Source organism: Lonchura striata, chromosome 21, assembly GCF_050655825.1.
Source record: "Lonchura striata isolate lonStrDom1 chromosome 21, ASM5065582v1, whole genome shotgun sequence".
Classification (NCBI taxonomy): domain Eukaryota; kingdom Metazoa; phylum Chordata; class Aves; order Passeriformes; family Estrildidae; genus Lonchura; species Lonchura striata.
This window is the reverse complement of record NC_140723.1, coordinates 4,455,497-4,476,907: the sequence shown is the minus strand read 5'-3', so window position 1 is coordinate 4,476,907 and position 21,411 is coordinate 4,455,497. Positions and strand designations below refer to the sequence as shown.

General features: G+C 43.6%; 2 protein-coding genes across 6 annotated transcripts in view; both read right to left on the bottom strand.

Moving 5' to 3' along the window:
* The window catches only part of LOC110472503 (uncharacterized), a 111,214-nt gene extending 100,555 nt beyond the window's left edge, over positions 1-10,659 (bottom strand). Inside the window, exons 1-2 of one of the 3 annotated variants that reach the window (XR_014949789.1) lie at positions 2,323-4,192; positions 100-163 (exon numbers count right to left, since the gene is read on the bottom strand). The gene's annotated coding sequence lies outside the window, so the exon portion shown is untranslated. The other 2 variants (XR_014949790.1, XR_014949788.1) reach the window with 2 other exon arrangements.
* A 1,754-nt stretch (positions 10,660-12,413) lies between these two features.
* PARK7 (Parkinsonism associated deglycase) lies at positions 12,414-21,072 on the bottom strand. Of its 3 annotated transcripts, none has more exons than XM_021534225.2 (7): positions 20,359-21,072; positions 17,646-17,779; positions 16,859-16,960; positions 16,123-16,182; positions 15,207-15,276; positions 13,611-13,697; positions 12,414-12,861 (listed from the first exon to the last, which is right to left on the bottom strand). In XM_021534225.2, exons 2-7 carry the CDS (start codon positions 17,733-17,735, stop codon positions 12,701-12,703), a joined length of 570 nt encoding a protein of 189 aa, XP_021389900.1. In that variant the 5' UTR covers positions 17,736-17,779; positions 20,359-21,072; the 3' UTR covers positions 12,414-12,700. The 3 variants fall into 3 exon arrangements, with proteins under 3 accessions (XP_021389900.1, XP_021389901.1, XP_021389899.1); XM_021534226.4 differs by having other exon boundaries at positions 20,489-21,072; XM_021534224.3 differs by having other exon boundaries at positions 21,032-21,072.
* Positions 21,073-21,411: the final 339 nt, after the last annotated feature.

Below are 21,411 nucleotides of genomic sequence, written 5' to 3'. Positions count from 1 at the left end.
ATGGTATCTAGTTTTGTGCTGACAATAAAACATCCTGTAAGATTAAGTTTATCTGGCCTAACATAATTAATGATTTTGGTTTTTTCTAGAGTTACCTACAGCATGTTAGCCACCATCATACAGAAAGGAAAAGGCTGTCTTGTTCCTGTCTTCAATTTCTCACCTGGTAAAAAAAAGCATGATTAAGAGGGGGAAGAAATTGTGAATACTTATCACAAAGAAAGTGTATTGCACCACAGTATGCAAGCCATGGATGAGGTTACTGATAGAAAGCATCACACAACAGCCAAATCCTCTGGCTGTGTATGCAAATATTTGCCTTGGTCTGGCAGTGTGGATGTTCCTGTCAATGGGCTTATTTCAGAACAAAACAGGGTAGCAGCCCTGGAATTGTGAAAAATGTCAGGTGTGAAAAATGTCAGATGCAGTTTTTCAGTAATGCCCAATCCCTTGGCTCTTACACCTTGGAGGATTGCTAAGATTCATTTAGGAAGGTGCTGAACACCTACTGCTGTGCCACAGCACTAAGAGCCCATGCAGATGATAGGCTTCAAAACATAAACAAGTTACCTAATCCTGTGCAAGGCTTTTAATTCATACTCAGCCTGCTGAAAGCTCTGCTTTCCCTCCACCCCCTGGATTTTTAGAAGATGAAAAGGTAAAATCTATACTTAAAACTGCTTATTTTTAAGGGGAAAGCTGCAACTTTAGGACCCCAAAATAATGTAAACTCTCAGTTACAGCATCACAGCTGCAGCAAACAGATTGACACTGCCAAGCTGCAGCTCTTCCCTTGTAGACTGTTAGAGCTGGCACACACTCAGCAGTTGTCATTCCAGTAGAACTCCACCTAAACCCCAGTAACTGCCCTACAAATCTCTCCTGGCTTTTGCCTCTGGGTCCCACTCCATTCCTGATACTCCACATTTTTTCCTTAAACATATCTGGTATAAAATGGGGTTATTTGTTACAGTCCAGCCCTGCATTCCAGCATGTATTTTCACTTCTGTTAGCAGTAGAGGTACCCTAAAAAACATCCAATGTAGCAGCAGAAGGTTTTACACTTGAGCTGCCTCTGTGTACAAGCTATTATCATATTTATAGTGCTGAAAAACTTAAAACCATTATAAAACTTGTGCTTTTGAATGGTCTTACATAATCTTTTCTGAAATTCCTAAAACATTAAGACTTAACCTAACCTCTATGTGTTTTGACCCTAGGGAAAAAAAATTGCATTTGCTGAAGGTATTGGTATTGGCCACTTAGTCCTGAGTATTAAAAGAAAAAAGTCACTGTAGTGATGTTTGCTTTCCTATTGTGAGCTGTGTCAGCTGACTTAAACACAATGTTAAGTTAACATTTCAGAAGTTAAGCAAGGAACTGCTTGGCTGTAAGCAAGGCATTCAGACAGCTTACAGAGCTCACATGGCTCTTGAGTACAAGGAAAGTAACTGACAGGCAAGTCTTACAGTGTTAGGTAACTTGACTGTTTTATCTTTAAAATTCTGTAGTAAAGAGGTCTCACTGAAGACTTGGTCCACAATTCAGTGGTTCTTTTTGTGAAGGGGTCACTGACAAAAGCAGGTGGAAGCCTTGCACATATTCTTAGACACCAGATTCCTGTGCTTTGGGAATCAGTCTGCATGATCCAAAACCTATTTCATTTTCCAAGTGAGTAATTAGCTGTAGAGCTGTGGGGGAAGCTTTGCAAGTTCTGGCCAGAAGACATTTCTCTGCTCATCCCATGGCACATGATAAGACTTGTCAGGACACAACATGCTTTTGCAACAGCCTGATCACATGTTTGAATATTTAGAGTTTGGATTCACTGAAGCAAGGCCTGACAGCTTGCCTCTGAGAGCTAGATTTGACTGGAATAATCACACTTCAAAGCAATTCCAACTTGATAAACTGAAGTTTACCAGGAATTTGTGTTAAAGCAGGGAAGAAAGATGTGCGTGTGTGGAAAGGAACAGCCTCCTGATGGAAGGAGCAGGTTCCCCACACTGCTCCCCTGCCCTCAGCACTCTCCTCCACGCCTCAGGAACCCTGTTGTGACCACCCAGCCACGGCAGGGAGGACTCAGGTGTCAGGAGGCACCAGCTGTGCTGGGGCAGAGGGGATGTACCACCATCAACTCCAGAGGCTGGATCCAGCACACCCTACAGAGAACCCAGGATCATTGGGATGTGTCTGGCAGCAAATGGTGAGAATGGGAGGAGAGTGCTGGGTGACTTTCTCCCCCAGGCTCAAAACCATTGATAGCACAAGCAAAAGCACAATGAATAATGACTGACAGCAAAAAGCATCTGTCATATTCACCCTGGGCAAGGGTTGGTGTTGCCTGGTGCTGCTTGGCTGCTCTGCTGTTTGCAGAACACCCTTTACTTGGTGAGTTTGACTGGCAAATCAACCCAGAGGAGCTGAGTCTGGCTGGTAACTAAAGGAAAGGATGTTTGCCCCAGTATAGCTTTTCCTGAAAAGAAGAGGCAGTGTTAGTACTAGGTGACTTGAAAAACCCATTAGCTTAACTTCACCATATTAACTTGCTGTTAAACAGATAAAGTCAGTAAATAACACAGAGCTGTAGCTCATCAGCAGCTTCTTTTGCATCACAAGAGATAAACCAGAAAGTAAACCTGATCCGGAAGTATGCTGATTGACGACATAATTAAATTCTGCAGTCATTTAAATGTACTGATTGTTGTTGCTGCCATTAAGAGTTTTCCATTCACTCCCAGACTGCAGCAGGCACAATTACTACCATCCTGAAACTGCACAAGAGCACCCAACAACACCACATGTGCTCCTGCTGCAGCCTTGGTTTTGTTTTTAAAGTCTTCATGAAGTGTTAAGTTTGACATGAAAAAGGAAAGCATCCTTCTAGTCCAGGACAAAGACACCAATTTTGCAAGGGCAGTTACTACAGCAGAGTAGTTGCTGATGGTGTTCAAACCAAGTCTTGTCAAGAATTCACAGTTAAGATGATGGCCAGATCAGTCATGGTGGAATTCCCAGCCTTCAAACTCATGATTACAGACTGTGGCCCTTATAAACACTTTTAATATTACAAGCTGTACGTTAAATACATACTCACTGGATTATGTCAAGAAGGAAATTGGAGATGAAGGCAAACCCTCATTTTATCTGCTTGTAGGCACTCTACAGTTAGGCAACCTATTGATTTTCTCTGGGTGTACTCAATGTTCCTGGGGTAAACTTTTGTTTTTGAAGTAGGCTAATCTTACCATTTCCTGTCAGCTTGCTTTTCAGAACAGTCTGTATTCATTTAAAACTGAAAACATAGAGCAAATGTTCTCTTTCACACAGCTTCCTGGCACTGAAAATCTAGCACACAACGTTTAATTATACTTATTAATATTCATTAAATAGCACTGCAGAAATTTCTGGCTGCTGAGCTTGTGATTAGCATTTGTAAACTGAAAGAGGTGTTACCCCCACCCATCCTGCATCGTAATTCAGGCCTTGCATAATCCCCACCCAAATGCCTATTTTCATCCACAGAGCTCATTATTTTTTCTGAATCATACATGGAAGCCACACCTGTGATTGCTCATATACTGTTGCTATATTATTTATATATTGGTGTGCACCTTGATCCCAGCTGTGGTTAATTTTGGAAAAGGTGTTAGGTATTCCAAATTTTAAATGGCATGCCACTGAAACATGGGAACCATGACTGCCATTCATTTCCTTACAAAGTGATTCAGAGGAAGAGATGCTTCTTTCTGAAGATTAAAACTGTCATCCACAAATTATTAACATGCGAAAGCCACAGAGTTAGAAAAGTGCAAATACACTGCCATGAAACACCAGAAGGAAAACCATACCAGATCATCCCACCATACCCACCCTGAATCTGCTTAAGGATGCTAATTATTAATCACATTGAACTATAATAACATACTAAGAGGCCCTCCATGCACAAAGTCTCTGGATCAAGCATGGGGTCATCAGGCCTGACACAGAATAGCTTCCCCTGCCCACCACCTACCCAGCTGACCAAGTTTCTGCTACCTATAATATTTATTTTACCTTTGTTAATGTGTTTATTATTTTCACAACCACTTCAAGGACAGGGTCTGCACTACTGAGTGCCCTATGGAAGGCAACTGGAACACACAACCAACCTTTTAAACCTTGCAGTGGTGAGGTGTAAGGCTCTCCAGGAACTTACCAGCTTCAAGGAAGTTCACACAGAGCTCATGCCATGTTGAGTCCAGCTGCTCCATGGCAAGGTGCAAGGGAGACACCAGTGAATAGCAAGTGGGGCTCTGACAGGGTACTCTGACAGGATAGCCTTGCACTCCTGTATTGTCATCTACTGCTGTTAAGCAAGGTCCAGAGGAAAGAACCATATTAGGCTGCACTTGGTGATTTCATTGGCCACACATCATGTTGATAAGTTATTCAAGAAAAGTTTTCTTGTATACCCAGTTGCACACCCCAGTACTTAAGAGCTTAAGCAATTGGAATTGGGACTGGGCTGTGATGCAGAATCTACACAGCAACAGGCACATGGCAGTGCAGAGGCCTCCAACAACGCAGGGCAGAGGTAAGATTACACACCCTGACACATTCTGTTGCTCATAGGATTCAATTGCTAGTGGGAGGGAGGGTTGTCTGTTCAGAGTAACTTCTCATCATTACGAAAAACCCAATGAATGAAAGTAATTGCTTCGTTCAAAGCCATGGGGACAGACAGCTCCACCTGAGACATTTCTAAAAATGGATGCCAGCAAGGAGAATGTCAGTAAGCTCCTGCCTTAACAAAGGCTGAGGGAGAACTGTCATGAGGCTCTGATGAAGAATGGCTTGCCTGAAGGAAAGATGAGCTGGTTAGTTCCTGAATTCAAGTTAAATGGTTTAGTGCTATTGTTTTGTTAAAGGCTGACAGGCTAAACGTGGATATTGTTAAGGGTGAGGTGACCACGTGAGGACATTTTCTTCTGCAGTCAATCATATCATGGCCGGTGCTGGATGCAGTACACAACTGTTCCATGGGAATAGCCAAGGCCTCCCATCACTCCACAGGGAATATTTCCACTGGAGGAGCAGCCCTCTGCACTAAGCCAGACAGCGGGCATGGCCAGCAGGCCCAGCTGAGCTGGAGGTGACACAGCACAGTGCACAGGAGAGCTCCAGACTGCTCAGCCCCTGGGCTGCTGACACCTCACAGGCCACTGCAGGGTGCTCTGGACATGCTGCCTCTCGCAGGCCACACTTCTGCTGTCATCTGAGCTTAATTGGACCAACTTGATCAAAAGCAGTCTCCACGATAAGACAGGATGCTATTGCATGCCCCGGAGCAGCACGATGAGTAAGGCAGCTGTTTTACAAGCAGTTCAGTTCACAATTTAACACCTGAGCTTTATGTTGGGCCAGCCAGTCACCCGCAAGGGAGCAACCTGTGCAACACAATTGCAGAGCCCTGACTTTCTCCAGCAGCATAGCAGGCCTGGAGGATTTCATGAAACCGAATATTCCCCCGAGAGCTGTGCAAAGTGACCCACAAGTGGCCAAGACCCAAAGCTAGAGAGGACAAAGCCTCCAACTCCTCTTCATGACCTGGAAATGCCTGTGGACAGCAGAAGGGCAGGGGAGGCTTCTCTGTTCTCTTTTGTCTTTGCTTCTCTTCTTCTGTTCTCCTCATTATGGGTGATTGGGACAGAACCCTCACTGGGCACCAGCCAGGGAATGTCACCCTAAGTGCCCTTCCTTTCTTTTGGAAATTATTATTAATGTTCTTAATGCTCTGTAGTTTTCCAAAGAGGAAGGAGGAAAAAAAAATTTGCTGCAGGGGATTTATTTGAAAGTTGCCAGCAAAGCTTGTGTCTCTCTGAGCCCACCCAGGAGCTTAGAGCTTCATTATTTCTAATTTCCTAGTACAAGCCTTCATTTACCTTTTACATGATGGAAAGTAGTCCTTTGCAAAACACTGTGGAAGAACAACTGAGAAGTATATCAGATGTAGTCACGAGAAAAGTCAGCACAGATAAATGCATCATCAGTTGCTAGTTCTCTCAGAGACTGCAATTCCCCACCCAAGAGAAGATTTCCTGTGAAAAATGCAAACTACAGTGCTGTGCCCATCAGTGATCAGACTCATCACCACCCAAGGCAGCAGCTGACTTCCTGCCTGTCTCACTTCAGTGTGAGAGTGCTTTATACATCATATACAAAATAACACAGGAGAAATCTGGTCTGAGACTAGAGCTGCATGCATGTGAGAGTAGCAGTGTGTTTCTTAGAACGCATTAAAACTCCAAAATATTTCAATGCACAGAAGTAGGCAGCTCCCAGAGCTGACACTACTTTAGAGTAGAACGTGTGCAATTTTCAAAATTAAATTACATGGTTCTGAAATGACATAGAGACCATTCTGACAGCATACTCATTGGAACTTAACAGCACAGAGAAACCGTTTGAACAGCTATTTTAGAGAAAAGTTGTAACTGTAAAAACCTCAATAGAAAGATGCCTCTTTGTAGTACAGAAATTCTGAAAATCCTAAATTCTAGCAGCAAAAGCCCTAAACATTGCCTTGAAGAATGAAAGTAATTCCAACTAAACTACAATGCAGGAATTATCCTTGTTGCCAGGTTTAGAGCCAGTAGATGATGCTGTATTGCCCAGCACCAAATCCCATTTTCTCCAGGAGTAAACACAGTGGGACTGGCTGTCAGGGAGCAACAGCAGCAGCTTCTCCCCAGTGGCAGACAGAGATCAAAGCACTGGTGATGGTCAGCTAGAACAGGACCCTGCAGCAGTGAGAGGCACAGCCCTGCAGGACCTGAAAATGGAGATCTGAGCAGGTCTTGTGGATTTACAGAACCATGGAATCATTGAAGTTGGAAAGGACCTCTAAGATCAACAAACCCAACTGTTAACCCACCACCACCATTTAACCATGTTCTCAAGTGCCATATCTGCACACTTTTGAACACTTCCAGGGATGCTGACTCCACCACAGTCCCTGGGAAGTCTGTTCCAATGCTTCACAACCCTTTCTGTGAAAAATAAATTCCTAATATCTAATCTAGACCTTTCTTGATGCACTTGAGGCCATTTCCATTCCATTCCAATTTCCAGAGATGGGGCATACACAAATTCTGTGGGCAACTTGGTCCAGTGTCTGACAAAGAATCACTGAGGAAGCAAAGTTTCAGCCAGTATGCCAGTGATCAATCATCCAGCAGCTCTAAAGCCAAGGGGCAAGTCCAAAATCAAACTGGGAAGCCTCCTCAGCAGTCAGGTTCATCAAAAATCAAAACGACACCCAAGCACAGCTTATCTGGAGCACCTGGGCCATGAGCAGAAGGTGCTGAGGAGGTCCAAGTGTGACTGGCCATGATGAACTCTCAGTGCCCAAAGCTGCTGCTCAATCCTGGAAAAAACTATTTCAAATAAGCTGTTTGAAGGAATGATGGTCATCACTCAACAAAATCTTCATTAGGAACTGGCAGCAAATTTAGACCAATACTTTGGGTGTCCTGAAGCAGTTTGTCTGGAGCATGTAATGCATTTAACTTTGAAAGATCTATCAAAACCCTGAAAATTGACTCTGGGAAGTCCTGGTCAGAATACAGGACAGCTACCAGTGGGGAAAGGAACCACCTTGCTTTTCACTAAGTCCTGAACAGCAAATCAAAACACAGAATTAAAGAAAATTCTGTTTGCTAAAAGACTGGACAGATTGAGTCAGAAAATAACACTTTCAATTTATGCTCTGCTGAAAAACAAAGATCTTTATCTGGGGCCATACTCAAACTACAGTTAACAGTGAGAAAAATCCTCTTTCCAACACAAAGCAGAAAAAATTTTAATTGGACAAACAGCTGCAGAAACTGCCATTTGAATTTAGAGGACTCCTTTGATTCAGAACAGCAGCTCAACAAGATTGCAATGAAATCTGGGAATTCCAAAGGAAATTCCACTATAACCACCCATGAGGAGAAGATAGCTGCAGTACTTTAAAGCTATTTCTGAACCAAAACCACACTTGAACTGCAGGCAAGTTCTGTCTGTGGCTCAGAGGTGCTGCCAGTGTAAGCTGTAAAAATAATTACACCAACAATATTTAGAAATCAGAAGGATTTGCACAGAAATGTCCCCAGTCCTGCTGGGAAACTTCCATCAGGTGGGGAAGACTTTAGTGTTATGAATGTTACACGAGTCTCACTAGACTCAACTCTGCTCTTTGGAACAGGACTGCTTGCATGAGATCCTCAGACAACTTTTCTTCTTCCTCCCTCTACCATTAGTGGAATGGCCTTGAATTAAATTGTAAAAGTACAGAAGTATCTACATGACTTGGAGGGCCATAAACCCTATGTAGGAAGGAATTACTTAAGGTTGTGCAAAAGGTATAATTAGAAGCTGTTAAATGAAGTAAAGCAAATGAACAAGCCCAGGAATAAAAGCTTCCTCTCAATCTTCCAGCACACAGAACAATCTTGTAGAGACCAGAAAGGCTCTTAGAGCTGCTACAGAGACTGAGTGTGACACAGAGCACTGCAAACCCTGACTGCTGCACCCCCAGAGCAGCTCTCAGTATTGCTCAGCAACGTGGAAGAGCTGTGTTACCTAAAACACAGGATCCTGCTTTTCCCAGGTCTGGATTCAGTTCTGGAGCCTATCATGTGTGCCAGCACTGCTCCCAAAGTGTGGCTATAAAAATACAAGTCAGAAATGCTGCCTAGTCCCTGAAATAATAATTTACTGTGGGTGCACTCTGGATACAGAGACCTGGGCTCAGTTCCCTCCCATCTGGGCTGTGTGGCTGGGCCTGCTCTGCACACAGAGCTCTGCCAAGTGTCCACAGATGCTCCAAGGGTGAGGGCTGCCCTGTGATGCCCCCACACAGGACATGTGCTGACTGAGGGGCCTGGCCAGGGTCTGAGGCAGCAGCACTGCAGGGATTCCCACAAGCTGCTCCCTGCCCCTGCACTTCCCTGGATGCTTCTCAAGAAGTGGCAGGAAGAGGCTGAAGGCCAGATAAATTGTGTCAGCAAGGACAGCCTGTCCCTTTTTGCTGTTCTTCCCAGAAAGCTGTTTATTTCCTGCCAAGTGATAATGCTGCAAGAACTGTAAATATCCACTGAAGCTCAGAGCAGAGAGTGTTGTCAGAGCTGGGCTGTCAGCTGACAAACCAGGGCAGCAGGCAGGCACATCTTCTCTAATTTTACATATTTTCCTTTCTTTCCATACCACATGCAAGACCACATTCTAAACACACTGAAAAATTATCTAAAATTTTGGGCAACAATTAATTAATTCAAATTAATTCACTCAGTGTTTCATTGCTTATTTTTTAAGCTTCAAATATTGCATCTCATGCCCTACTAAAATGCAGTCTCCATACAGCAGCAACACATCCCTTCTTCTGAAGTTAGAGTATGAGAACATGAATGACAGTATGGATGCAGTGCTAGGGATTTTTTTCTGTAGCTGACACCCTCCTACTTCTCTGTGTCATACTTATCTTTCCAACCAAGTCATGGGTCATCCAAGCTGCTGGAAGATAGGTACTTTTTATCATTTTGGGATCACTATTTATGCTTGCATCATGATGCACCTTTTTGTTGAAAGAACAAACAAAATAATCAGATTAAGTAACCATTTTTTGCTCTGACAGTCACTGTGGGCTTCATACCAAATGGTAAGCATGAACATAAATGGCTAGCAAGCTGTCCAAGGCTTGTAATTACTGGATGAAGCATATTCCCTTGTGTGCTTTTACAGCTTCAAGTACTAGTGCGCAGGCTGGTTTGTATCCATTATGGTTCTGTTTGTCTCCACCCATTTTAAAAGTAAAACCTTTGTCTCTCTAGAAAAGCATCTCTTCTCTGTTGCTGAGAGGGACATATTCCTGAGACAGGATTTGCTCCTGCTCACAGCACAGTACTGTGTACTTCACCTTCCCCTTTTGGAAAGAAACTTGTAAAGGACTGCAACAAAACCAGACTGATCACTCTCCACGTTTCTTCTGCCTCTTCTTCAGTTAGAAGCTTGTCAGTCTGAATGAAAATATTTCTCATCACTGCAAGTATTCACTGATGGCTCCAGCATCTGTGCCCTCTTGTGTGCATTCCTGCTCCTAAGCCATATAATACTTCTCAATTCCCTAAGAGAACTCGTTCTCAATGAAGCATTCAAGCCCACAGAACAAGCAGAATTAGGAGAAAAAAAAACCTCACATTATTCTTGAGAGATGATCCGAGGCATACAGCAGATGCCAACTGGCTGCCTTCTCGTCAGGAAAACAACCAACCCCCAACCCCTCCAGCTGCCAGGGAACAAAATGCTAAATGTTAGAGAAGAGTGGATGCATTCCCTTCAGTTTAAGCTGAGCTCAGTGGCAGCAGATACCCAATTACCACAGGTTCTAAAACTAAAGCTTGCAAATAATAAAAAGGCAAAAAGTTTCTAGTGTACAGGAAACAACGAGCAGAAAAGTATCTCAGCTCACCTTTTAGCAGCAGGTAAATGAGAATTTCATGAAAAGAGATACTGAAATATCAGAAAAAAAGCATTTTGCTAACTGAAAGGCAACTTTTTTTTTTCGTTAGAATCAGCAAAGTCCTTCATAACACTTACCATGAGAGTAAAATTAGCCTAATCTTAGTTCATACACTTACTTACCCTAACTGAAAGACCAAGTTAATGACACAGAAAGAGAACCCAAGTAAATTCATGTTTGCTGGACATCTGCAATGTAAAAGGTTGAGAACAGGGTCAGCTGTAATGCAAGCAGCACTACAATATTTTATTTACCAAGTCTTTTGCTGAACACAGTGGAAGAATCTGCAAGTTAAACACATACATCCATGGGCTCTAGGCTCATTTTTCTGAGTGTTTTCCCTATTACCATTTTAATGGGAGTGGGAAAGCCCAAATATACACACTGAAAACCTCATTTCTGTAAATTGAACTCCCTCAGCCTTGGAGAAAAAAAATTATAATCAAATTTATGGCCACTTTGCTAATGCTTTGTATTAAAATATTTCTGCAAGACTAAAAACAATACAAGCATGGAAATATTTTCCTTCTAATGTTACAAAGCAGTGCTGCCACCCAGGAATGCAGAGCTTTTCCTGTATTCTGAATCATGCCCATTTACAAACCAAGTAATTATTCCAGATTCTAGGACAAAGACTCTTTCCATCATTTGGTTTACATTTGCATGGCAATACCAGTTAGATGTGCAGATTTACCACACAAACTTGTAAAATCTTACATAGATTACAACTTTTGCATAGCCTGAGCATATTTCAAAGCTAGAGAAACATATGAAATATTTCCTAAACAAATTAAGAGAGAGAGCATAGAGTTGAAGCAGTTCTTCCAGTAGTTATTAACAACACAGACATTTCTTAATTCTGAATTTGCAAAAGTATCCATGTATTTCATTACGAAAATGCAGTAATTGAGAATGAACTTGTTTCCCATTAAAATAAGCAATCATAAAGGCTCCTATGCAGTAATTTTCTAATGTTCAGAATATGCACTTCAGATGAATGCAGAACCAGATTTCCAGATGCTGGGGTAACTTCAGAGTCCAGTGAGGTGCCATCCTTAGGCATGACAGAGCCAGGTAACACCAGAATGTTTTGGTGAAAGAAAGGTAGCAAAGATGGAAATTGATGCCAAGTTCTTAATTCTCATGGGAATACAGCTCCATTACTTCCTCCAGAGACCTGTCCTGCAACTCCTCCAAACTGACAAAGGCTCACTTAAGCCAGGCTTGTAGCAACTTCCAATTTTTACTAAGCAGAAACAAGCACTGCTACTGGTGGCATTCTACCAAATCCAAACTTCATGCTTTATGGTGATTATTAGCTGCCCAAACAGCTCAATCAATTAATGCAGAAGACAAATTTCAATGTATCATGTTCAACCTGCAGGAACTCTGGAGTACTTGACAAGGTATGAATATTCATACTTTTAATTTATTTCCAACACTGCTGGAAAACTAATACTAGTTATTTGCCTTATTTGTACACAAGAAATTGAACACTGTTTTAACTAATTATAGGTTATAACTTAATAATCTATGTCATGAAATCAGAGATTATCCTGAGTTGGAAGATACTCACGAAGGTCATCAAAAGCAACTCCTGATTCCCACAGGGCAACCTAAAAGTTAAACCATGCAGCCAAGAGAAGTGATGTGAGAAGTGCTGTCCCAACACTCCATGAATGCTAGCAGGTCTAGAGTCATGACCACCACCCTAGGGAGCTTGTTCCAGTGCTTGGCCACCTCCTCATTCCAGCTCAGACTTCAGAACTGTGTGAGAATCTAAACAAATGCTATTTTAAACAGTACATGGTGTTAAAAAGGTTTCATGGGTCTGGGTTGGGAGAGAATACAGAAAGGAACAACACACCAGTAGGGATGCTCCATTTTTATTTACTCATCAAACATTTTTCCATGTGATTTTTAAATGCCATCCAAGAACTAACTAGGATTATTAGATGTTGTTAGCTTTTTGCTAAGAGGATCTTTTTTCCAGAAATGAAGACCTTTGGTTTATTAACGTATCCCAGTTCAGGTAAGTACAGTTACTAATTTCACCCACAATTAAAGTGTATTTACAACAGTGCACATTACAGTTATTCTACAAAGTATAAGACTCTCTATCTAAATTTGTCCTAGTGCTTCTGCCACACCAGGACTTCAATCTTTCAGTATTAGAGGTGCCTTCACCTGTTCAGCCACTTCCTTGCCCAGCAGTGTTTCCACAATGGCCAAGCCAAACTCAAAGCTGGTGCCAGGCCCACGGCTGGTGAGGATGTTCCCATCCTTCTCCACGCGGCTCTCCGAGTAGGAGTAGTGTGCTTGGGGGAACACACAACAGGACAGGCTCAGTGGCCAGCACTGTGCCCTCTGTGCCCTCCACAGCTGCCACCACAGAGGGCACAAGGAGCTCAGCACTGCCTCTGAGCAGCTCATCCCTGCCTGCTGTCCTCAGGGAAGAACAGGGAGCTCATTCCCAAGGAATGCCCCTCTGATTCTAAAAGCTCCTCAAGAAGGGCTCACTGAGCCCATCAGCTCCCACAAGGTTACTCCTGGAAGTCAGACTGCTTTTGTGGAGCTGTTCACATATTTGTTTTTTGGTTTTTTTTTTTTTTTCCAAATGCACACAGCAGATATTGGGGGAACCCATCTGCTCACCTCCAGCCTCACTAATGCTCACAGAATGACCTTCCTAGCATTTCACCATCCCTTCCCTGAGGCTGGAGAAAGAAGTGTGGAGCCATCAGCTGCCACAAAACCAAAACATTACTCACAGGAGAGCAGGAAAGGTGCTCCCAGAGTTTGCTGTTGGGACCACTGAGGCAAAGAACCAAAGGGGCAAGAGATGGCTCAGCCTCAAGAGGATAAGGCAATAAATGCTCCTAACATGATAGCAGGAGCAGGATTTCCCCAAGGGTGAGAATTTTAGTATATCCCTCTATTTTCTGGTGATATAGACTCAATTCAGAGAGAAAAGTAAGAAAAAAAAGCTCTTTTTCTTTTTTAAATAGTGGGTTCAGGTAAAAAAAAATAAATATAAAATCTGAGAAGGGTTTGGACAGAAACATACCTCCATTCATCATTTTGTCTTTGGCCAAAGGATGTGTTGTGACTTTGCTTCCATACCCAATCCCATGGGCCAGAAGGGCAGTAGGACCTGTAAGAACACAAAGTTGCACCAGTGAGGAATTGCCTTCTTAAAGAACAGACATTTGGGCATTAGGACTCCCAGGGGTCAAAGCTCACTGTGGACAGACTAATTTTTATAAACACTGTCTCTGAATCAAAACGCTCTCACATTACAGTTAACACTGATGTCCCACCCATTTGAGGGAGTGAAAAACAATCCACTTCCAGACATTTTAAATAAAACTGCTTAAGAAACAACAGGTCTGCATCTCAGTCTGAACACTAATTACCTACAATTACTTTACAACCTTGTTAAACCTTGAATTTAGAGACTTAACAGATAGGATTTCATTTGAGCAAGTCTCTACATGCTACAGTTGTGTGCCAAGCAGTATTTTGGACAGATCATGGACTAACTGTTCAGTTTTGGGTTTCAAGAGTTTCTCTTTTCTTTTTATACTTCCTCCTTAGCCTGAACTGAGTAAAGAATTTGTGGTCAAGAAGTGCTAAGTCATCAGACAGGAAATCCTTATGGGAATTCTAAAAGAAACTGAAGGCAGGATTTGCCTCACATGAGTTTCATTTCTGTTCATTTGTTTAATTCTGCATTTAGTACAGGAAATAACCTCTTTTGTGTTCAGCTGAAATGAGCTCTAAGAATCATCCTGCTTACAAAGCAAAGGACTCTACTGGGCAGATGTGAATTTGGATTGTTCTGCAAGAGACACAGATAAAGCAGCAGAAGAATATCATTGCCAAGTAGAGGAATGTTCACAGCACTGTGTGCTACCACCTAAATGAGGAAGAAAAGCAGAAAACCCCTCCAGCAATGTACCAAAAACCAAAAGTGAAAATCCCCTCCTGGAACACTCTGACTGCCTTTTATGCATTTCATCATCCCTCTCCTCACTCTCAGCTTCAGCTCCCTAGACCAGCCTTCAGTTGCAGTATTTGCAATTTCAGTATTGGCAATTTTTCACCTTGCCTTTCTAAACACAAGTCTTTCAAAGTTCATGATCTGGATACCAAGCTGTGCAGAGTATGTAAGCTGACAACCCTCTCCTCAAACAAAATCCATTTCTTGCTGCAGCTCAGGAAGGATGAGACTGTAATTCTATATTTCTGGTCTTCTTTCTGAAGCTAAAGGGCAGGAGTGGTAATGTGAGACAAATCTACAGCAATGATAGTCTGCCAGTGCTGTATACTTGCAGAAAGATTACCAGAATAAGCACACACTTTAAAAAAATGCTAGCACACTACCTTTCACTTTTTATTTTAAAGACAGTAACACAACTGATTGGAAGGAAACAGGTAACAACCTGAACTTGCAGGATATATGTTCACAATTATTTTAGAGATTTCTCTGCTATTAAATTTACAAAAAAATCAGATGCTGAAAGGTGTATATATATATATATACACACAGGATAAATTCTTGGTATTCAATTACAGGAACACAGTTTTCTAAGACGGGAGACTCTTCATGCTCCTTCAAAATATCCAAATGCTTTACAAAGCAAGACACTTTGTTACCCACCTGCACATATTGCAGCAATCAGGCCTTTTCTGCTTTCCTGGTCCTTCAAAATGTCTTTCACAGCAGCAGACTGTATGAAGAGACATCACAAGTCATTGTTTGGAGTTGGTTATCTGAAGCATAGTTGAAACAGTTTTCACTGAAATTTCATAAACATGTCTTGTACAGAAGACCAACTGGATTTTTTTCCTCCCTGCCCCAGGACAGAGGGCAATAAGAACATTAAAAAGGAGAAAAACTGAAACCAAGACATACTTGCCCCAGAAGGAAAGAGGAAGGAAATTAGAAGGAACTTCAAGGAAGTACTTGACCCATATAAAAGCTGGTTAAGCCATGGCCATAAAAAGTTGTTTGAAAATACAGGACCGACAGAAAATAGTATTCATGAGATACCTCCGGACAGTCTCTATCATTTTTAGAAGATTTATATGGGATATTTGTCTCAAACTCCATGGCTTACAAACTCTGTGATACCACCTGAACTCTATTTGATAGGTCAAATTGTTTGTTTGCTTGCCTTCCACAAGGAATTCATACCACCACTGCAACAGTTTTGCACCAAAGACAGAATTCTGGAAGGGAGCAGAGTCCCCTAGGTTTGGATAGTTTTGTGTCTCAGTAACAAATCTTCATTTGTAACTGTTTCATCTTCATATGAACATGAACAGAGACCTTCCCATAATGCACAACACCTTTCCATTTTTGTTCTGTTTTACTAGGTATTCATGGCCAAGAATTTACCCAGCTGTCCCATCTACATAATCACAAGGCTTTAGACCATTAACAATTAGTTTACTGATTCATTCAGAAGAGAATTTTTAGATGCTGAACTGCATATGCAGGATTACTAAACAAGTGCTGACCACCCCACTACTCATGAGAGCGCCCATGAATTTCTAAAATGCCAGAACTTTACCTCAGACAAGTTTTGAGCCCCAAGGTTCCCTCCAGGCAGGACCACAACATCATAAGGCCCCTAAACAAAGATAAAACTGTTCTGTTGAACACAGGTTGATATATACATTACGCTCTTAACACATATTATGCTGTTTGAAGACCACTGCAGCTGATTCAAGTGGAAAGCAAAGAAAACTACCTTTTATTTCACTGAACCACACTTTATGATCAGAAAACCAGTTCCAATTATGAAAAAAAAATAGTATTTCCTGTTCCAGGAAAAACCTATTATCAATTAAGTCCCTCACAGAACTGACTTTTAAGCCTAGTGCACTTAAAAGCTTCAGCAAGCAAGTGACAGATCTTGTGTTGTAAAGACAAATGGTTTTGCTCCAACCTTACTGTCCAGGTCTAACTATAACATTATTTAGCTTCTCATCAGAATTTTTGAGTTGGCTCAAATCACAGTATTTTGTCGAGCCAACTAACAGGAAAATACAGCTCTGTGAGTGGCCCTTTGGAAAAGCAAACACATGGGCAGAATTAAGAAATATATCTAAACTTAGCAGGCTATGAAGCAGCATATCACTGAAGGGGAGCACAGTGGGATGTACAGTTCTGTAATTCACTGCTACACAGAGTTAATACAACATGCAATGTATGTCCAAAGGTAATGCATAAACTTTCCAAATTCACCTCAGAAACTGTGAGAGAGACTATGCTGGCCATTATATCAGAGAAGGGTGATGACCAACCTCTTTTCTGGCATCTTCAAGACTGGCATCAGGACAAATGAAGACATCTCGACTGCACTGCACTGGTTCTTTTCCTGTTAGGCCTGCAACAGTCACCTTGATCTAACAGGAGAATAAATATATTATTACAAAACAAGAATTTAGGGCATTTTTCTTATATGTTCTTAAGCAGTACACAGAACAAAAAAAGCTGCACTGAGAGCTTGCTCCTCTTATGACAGCCAAAATGGGGAGCACAGTGATGGAATGACAAAAGTGGTGGGAGAAGGCAATTTTTATTTCAGTCATTTCTATATAAGTGAGGTTGGTGTGTTTATTTAAAGTATTATTTTCCTTCCTAATGAAATAGTAACAGTGTGCTACTACAACTGCAGGAGTAACAAACAGCGTAAGGAATCCCAACAGCCAGAACTGCAGTTAATAACTGAATTTCAAAAGCAGCTCAAGAAAAGCTAAGCAATGTCATGAGTTGTAATGTACTGAGCTTTTCAGACCCCTACAAAAGAGGAACTTCCCGTCACTATACATGGAAGTAGCTGTGTTTTCTGACAGAGTAGGATTTACTTGAAATATTTGCTCTAGTCCACATCCGACTTGTACTTTGAAAGGTTACTAACAAATGTCAGTTGTCATGCATGCTCATTAGGAGCATTTGCTAACCAGTAAGGTCATGAGGGTAAATTTTCCCAGAGCACACACTGAATTCCTGGAAATGAACATCAACTTGAGGCAATGATTTCCCCTTGATCAGGCACACACAGAGATTATTCACTGTCTGCACACTCACCCCAGCTCTTCTCATAACATCAGTGGGGATTACAGTTTCCATCTCCTCTGCCCCTTTAGCCAGAATCACCAACGCTCTCTTGGAGGCCATGTCTTGAGGGGCTGCTATTAGGGAGGTGGTTGTGAAGGAAGAGGCTGAGGGAGATAAAAAGACAACGTGGTTAGAAGGCAAACTCCCTCATATAAATCCTTCCTTATGTTGAAACTGAACAGTAACTTGTACTTTTGCATGGCCTTTCATTTAAACCACCTCAAAATTCACCGGCTTAAATCAATATACATAGCCATCTTGTTTAACTAAGGAGCTTTTTAAAAATAATGCATTATGATATTAAAAGATTAAGGCACTTGTGCAAGTGGAAGGCACAGCACATCAGCACCAGAAGAGGAAGCACCTTGGCCTAATCAAGACCTTAATCATGACCTGTGTCTGCCTGAGAAAGGGGTTCAGGGTGGGTGGCAGAGCCGTTTTCAATTTGCACACCCTCAATCATTCCGAGACGACTGACTCCTACCCAGGTCAGCACTTACAAAAAGGGCTCGCATGAGCTTTGACCTCACATCTGGTTTTTAGTTTCCACCCAGCATGCTGCATGAGGAGTTTCCTGTGACTTCACAGTGAGTCGACCAGTGCCCCTGCAAAATCTCACCAATAGATTTTCTGGGTTATTTTGCAACTTTGTGGGGGAAGAAACACATCTGCACATGTGTGATGGGGGAGCAGACCACAGGATTTAGCAAATGGAACAAACCAGGCTTAAGACATTTTTTTTTTTTAAACTTCTAAACTCAAGTTGAGGTGAAATGGCCAAATTTCCATTTGAAGGTTAAGTTAAAATAACTTCACATCATGTAAAATACCCACTAACTCATACAGGTCTGAGAGAAATCTGTGAAAGCACCTGTGATGTGAGGAGGCATTTCACAGGTTCCTGCTCTGTAAGACAGAGATTTCTGTCCTATGCAGGGACCTTCCATCTAGGACTGCATGTAATACCTGGGAGCTATTTGTAAAATGTGATGCATGTTTAGGTGCCTACATAAAATAAAATCATCCTCACCCTGCTTCAACTTCATCTGTTTTCAAGTCTTCTCCCTAGTGGCAGCCTCCTTTAGAATGTTATTTCTAGGATGCAGGAATATACAGCGCAACATCCTACAGCATTCTGAACCAGCCCAAGCAGAGTAATTCACTGTGTCAAATCCTACTTTTAGGGCAGTTTTATGTACTGTCAGTGCAAAGCCCACTGATCAAGTACACCCAAATCACAGGTACTAGCAATAACTTCAGAACACCTAGACCTTCTTAATAGTTTGAGGGTATATAGTGATTCTGCAAAATTTTCATATGAATTTGACTAGCAATAAACTACCCGAGTAGCCACCATGCAGAAATGCTGCATTTGCTTTTTATTGAAGAAAAATGGTATAGATCACAGTTTGCATTCCTTTCATTAATTCTTTAGATGAAAACAGGCACCTGATCCTGAAACCTTTACTCTTTCTCCTAGTTTTGCAAAATGCAGTCTTTCCATAGTGCCTTTAGATATTTATTTATTATACTACACCACCAAATTCTTTAGCATTAGTACGGTTCTTTGTGTGGGTGTACATGTAAATAGCTGTCCCACCACTACGGAAAGACAGTTTTTGAGAGGGCAGAACTATGTTACACAGACCTAACAGCAACTTAGTTTAACAAGTCATTTAACAAGCTACCTACACATAGTAAATGCCAGCCTCCCATTTGCTCCTCAGTGCCAACTAAGGTCACCTCAAACCTATCAGCCAAACGTAGAGCCCTGCGTGGGTACACGTGCCTTTCTGGAGATGGTGACTTGCGCTTGTGAAAAACACCAATCACTTGTTTTTTAAAAATTTTAAAAGTTTAATAAAGTTTAGAGTTAGGACAATTACAAGAGAAGAGAAGGTAAAGAATTACGGATGCCCAGATGCTCTTGGACACTAAGTTGCAAAAAGCAAACCAAAGGAATAACCTTAAAAGCAACAGCCTGTTGCATATTCACATATCTCATACATGATGCATAAATTCCTTGCAAATTAAGAATTTTCTGGTTTTTGTCAACTTCTTCTCCTGAATCCTGTTGCTTCCACAAAGACAGAGAAGGTGGAAGAATGTTTGTCTTTTCTGATAAGGAGGCTGTAACTTTTTATGGGCCCCCTTCCCTAACATCTCTGTGTGAAGTTTCTTGATTATCTCATTCTCCTGCTTGAGCTTGCAACAAATCATTTATCGCAGAATTTCTATTTTATGCTGTAACCTAAAACTACATTTAACACACTACGTAAGGAGAACTAATACAGCATAACTTTCTAACATTACACACATAATATTCATCGTGACATTTGCGAAAAGCCGATCATAAAATATGCATTTTTCACACGCTGAATCAGAAACTCTAACAAGGGCGGCCTTAAACAAGAATCACAGGCAGAGCCCGCTATTCACAGGCGGGGCGCGGCTGGAGGCCGCATCCCCACGTTTTCATCTCGGACGCGGCGCCATTCCCCGCAGCAGGGACAGCACGGGCCGGGCCGGGCCGGGGCCTCCCCGCGGGCACGGCGGAGCTCCGTGCCCTGAAAGGCGGCTCCTTGGGCACCCAACCACACCCGGCCCGGCCGCCGAACCCTCCGCCCACCCCGACACCCGCCGCCCGCCCGGCGGGGCTCCGCGGCCCGGCGGCGCCACTCACCTCAGCGGGGCCGCGGGCGGCTCTGGGGCGCTCCGCCCGGCCCGGCTCCGCCCCTCGCCGCCCCGCTGTTCTCACGGCCTCTCGGAGCCCCACCGAGACAAAGTCACCGCCCCCGCCGCCCCGCACGCACCGAGCACAGCCCAGCCCTGCTCTTCTCCGCCCTCTGCCCCGCGCTTGCTTCCCCAGGTTCGCGGCGTGCAGGGAATGCCCGTGGCTCAGGGATGATGTTGCCCCTGGTTTTAAGGGGTTTCGGTGTTTCGAAGGACAGACAGAGCTGTTAACGGGGAGCTTTAGGACTGCAAAGCTCTGCGGTGCTGGCAGAGCCCGGTCTGGCTCCTGGGGGCCGGGCTCATGAGAGCTCCGGCAGAGCAGCTGGAGGCCAGGGGAGGCAGCCGCTCGCAGGGAAGGACTGGCTGAGGGCTCTGCTGGGATCGGGGCGGGGCTCAGCTCCGGTACGGGGCGCTTTGTGTGCTGCCCACAGCGGACTACGCTTACAACCCTGCACAGGCTGGGCGCTGCTCTGGCTGCCCGTGTGGCGGGCACACACCCACGGAAGACGCGTTCTCCTCTCAGTTACAACTCGGCACCGAACTGCGCAGCGCTCACACCCACGAAAGACGCGTTCCCTTCTCACTTATAACTCAGCCCCAGCTGCGCGCTGCGCACCACTCACCGCGTCTGCTCCTGCCCGCGCTCCGGGCCCGGCTGAGGGACAGGCTCGCGCTGCAGGGATTGGCTGCGGGGATGTGCAGGGGGCGGGACCGACACACGGGATTGGCTGCGGGGATGTGCAGGGGGCGGCGCCGACCCACGGGATTGGCTGCGGGGATGTGCAGGGGGCGGAGCCGACCCACGGGATTGGCTGCGGGGGCCCGCAGGGGGCGGGGCCGCGCCGTTCGCGTGCCGGCGGCTCCAGGCGCTCCGCCGGTCCCTGCGGTGCCCGTGTGGTTTCGGCACCTCCGGCGCGGCTGCGGCCTGCCAGCCCCGCCTCTCGCCTTTCACCTCCCGGGGATTCCAGGCGGCACTCACCGGGAAGCCCCACTGGTGAAAAGC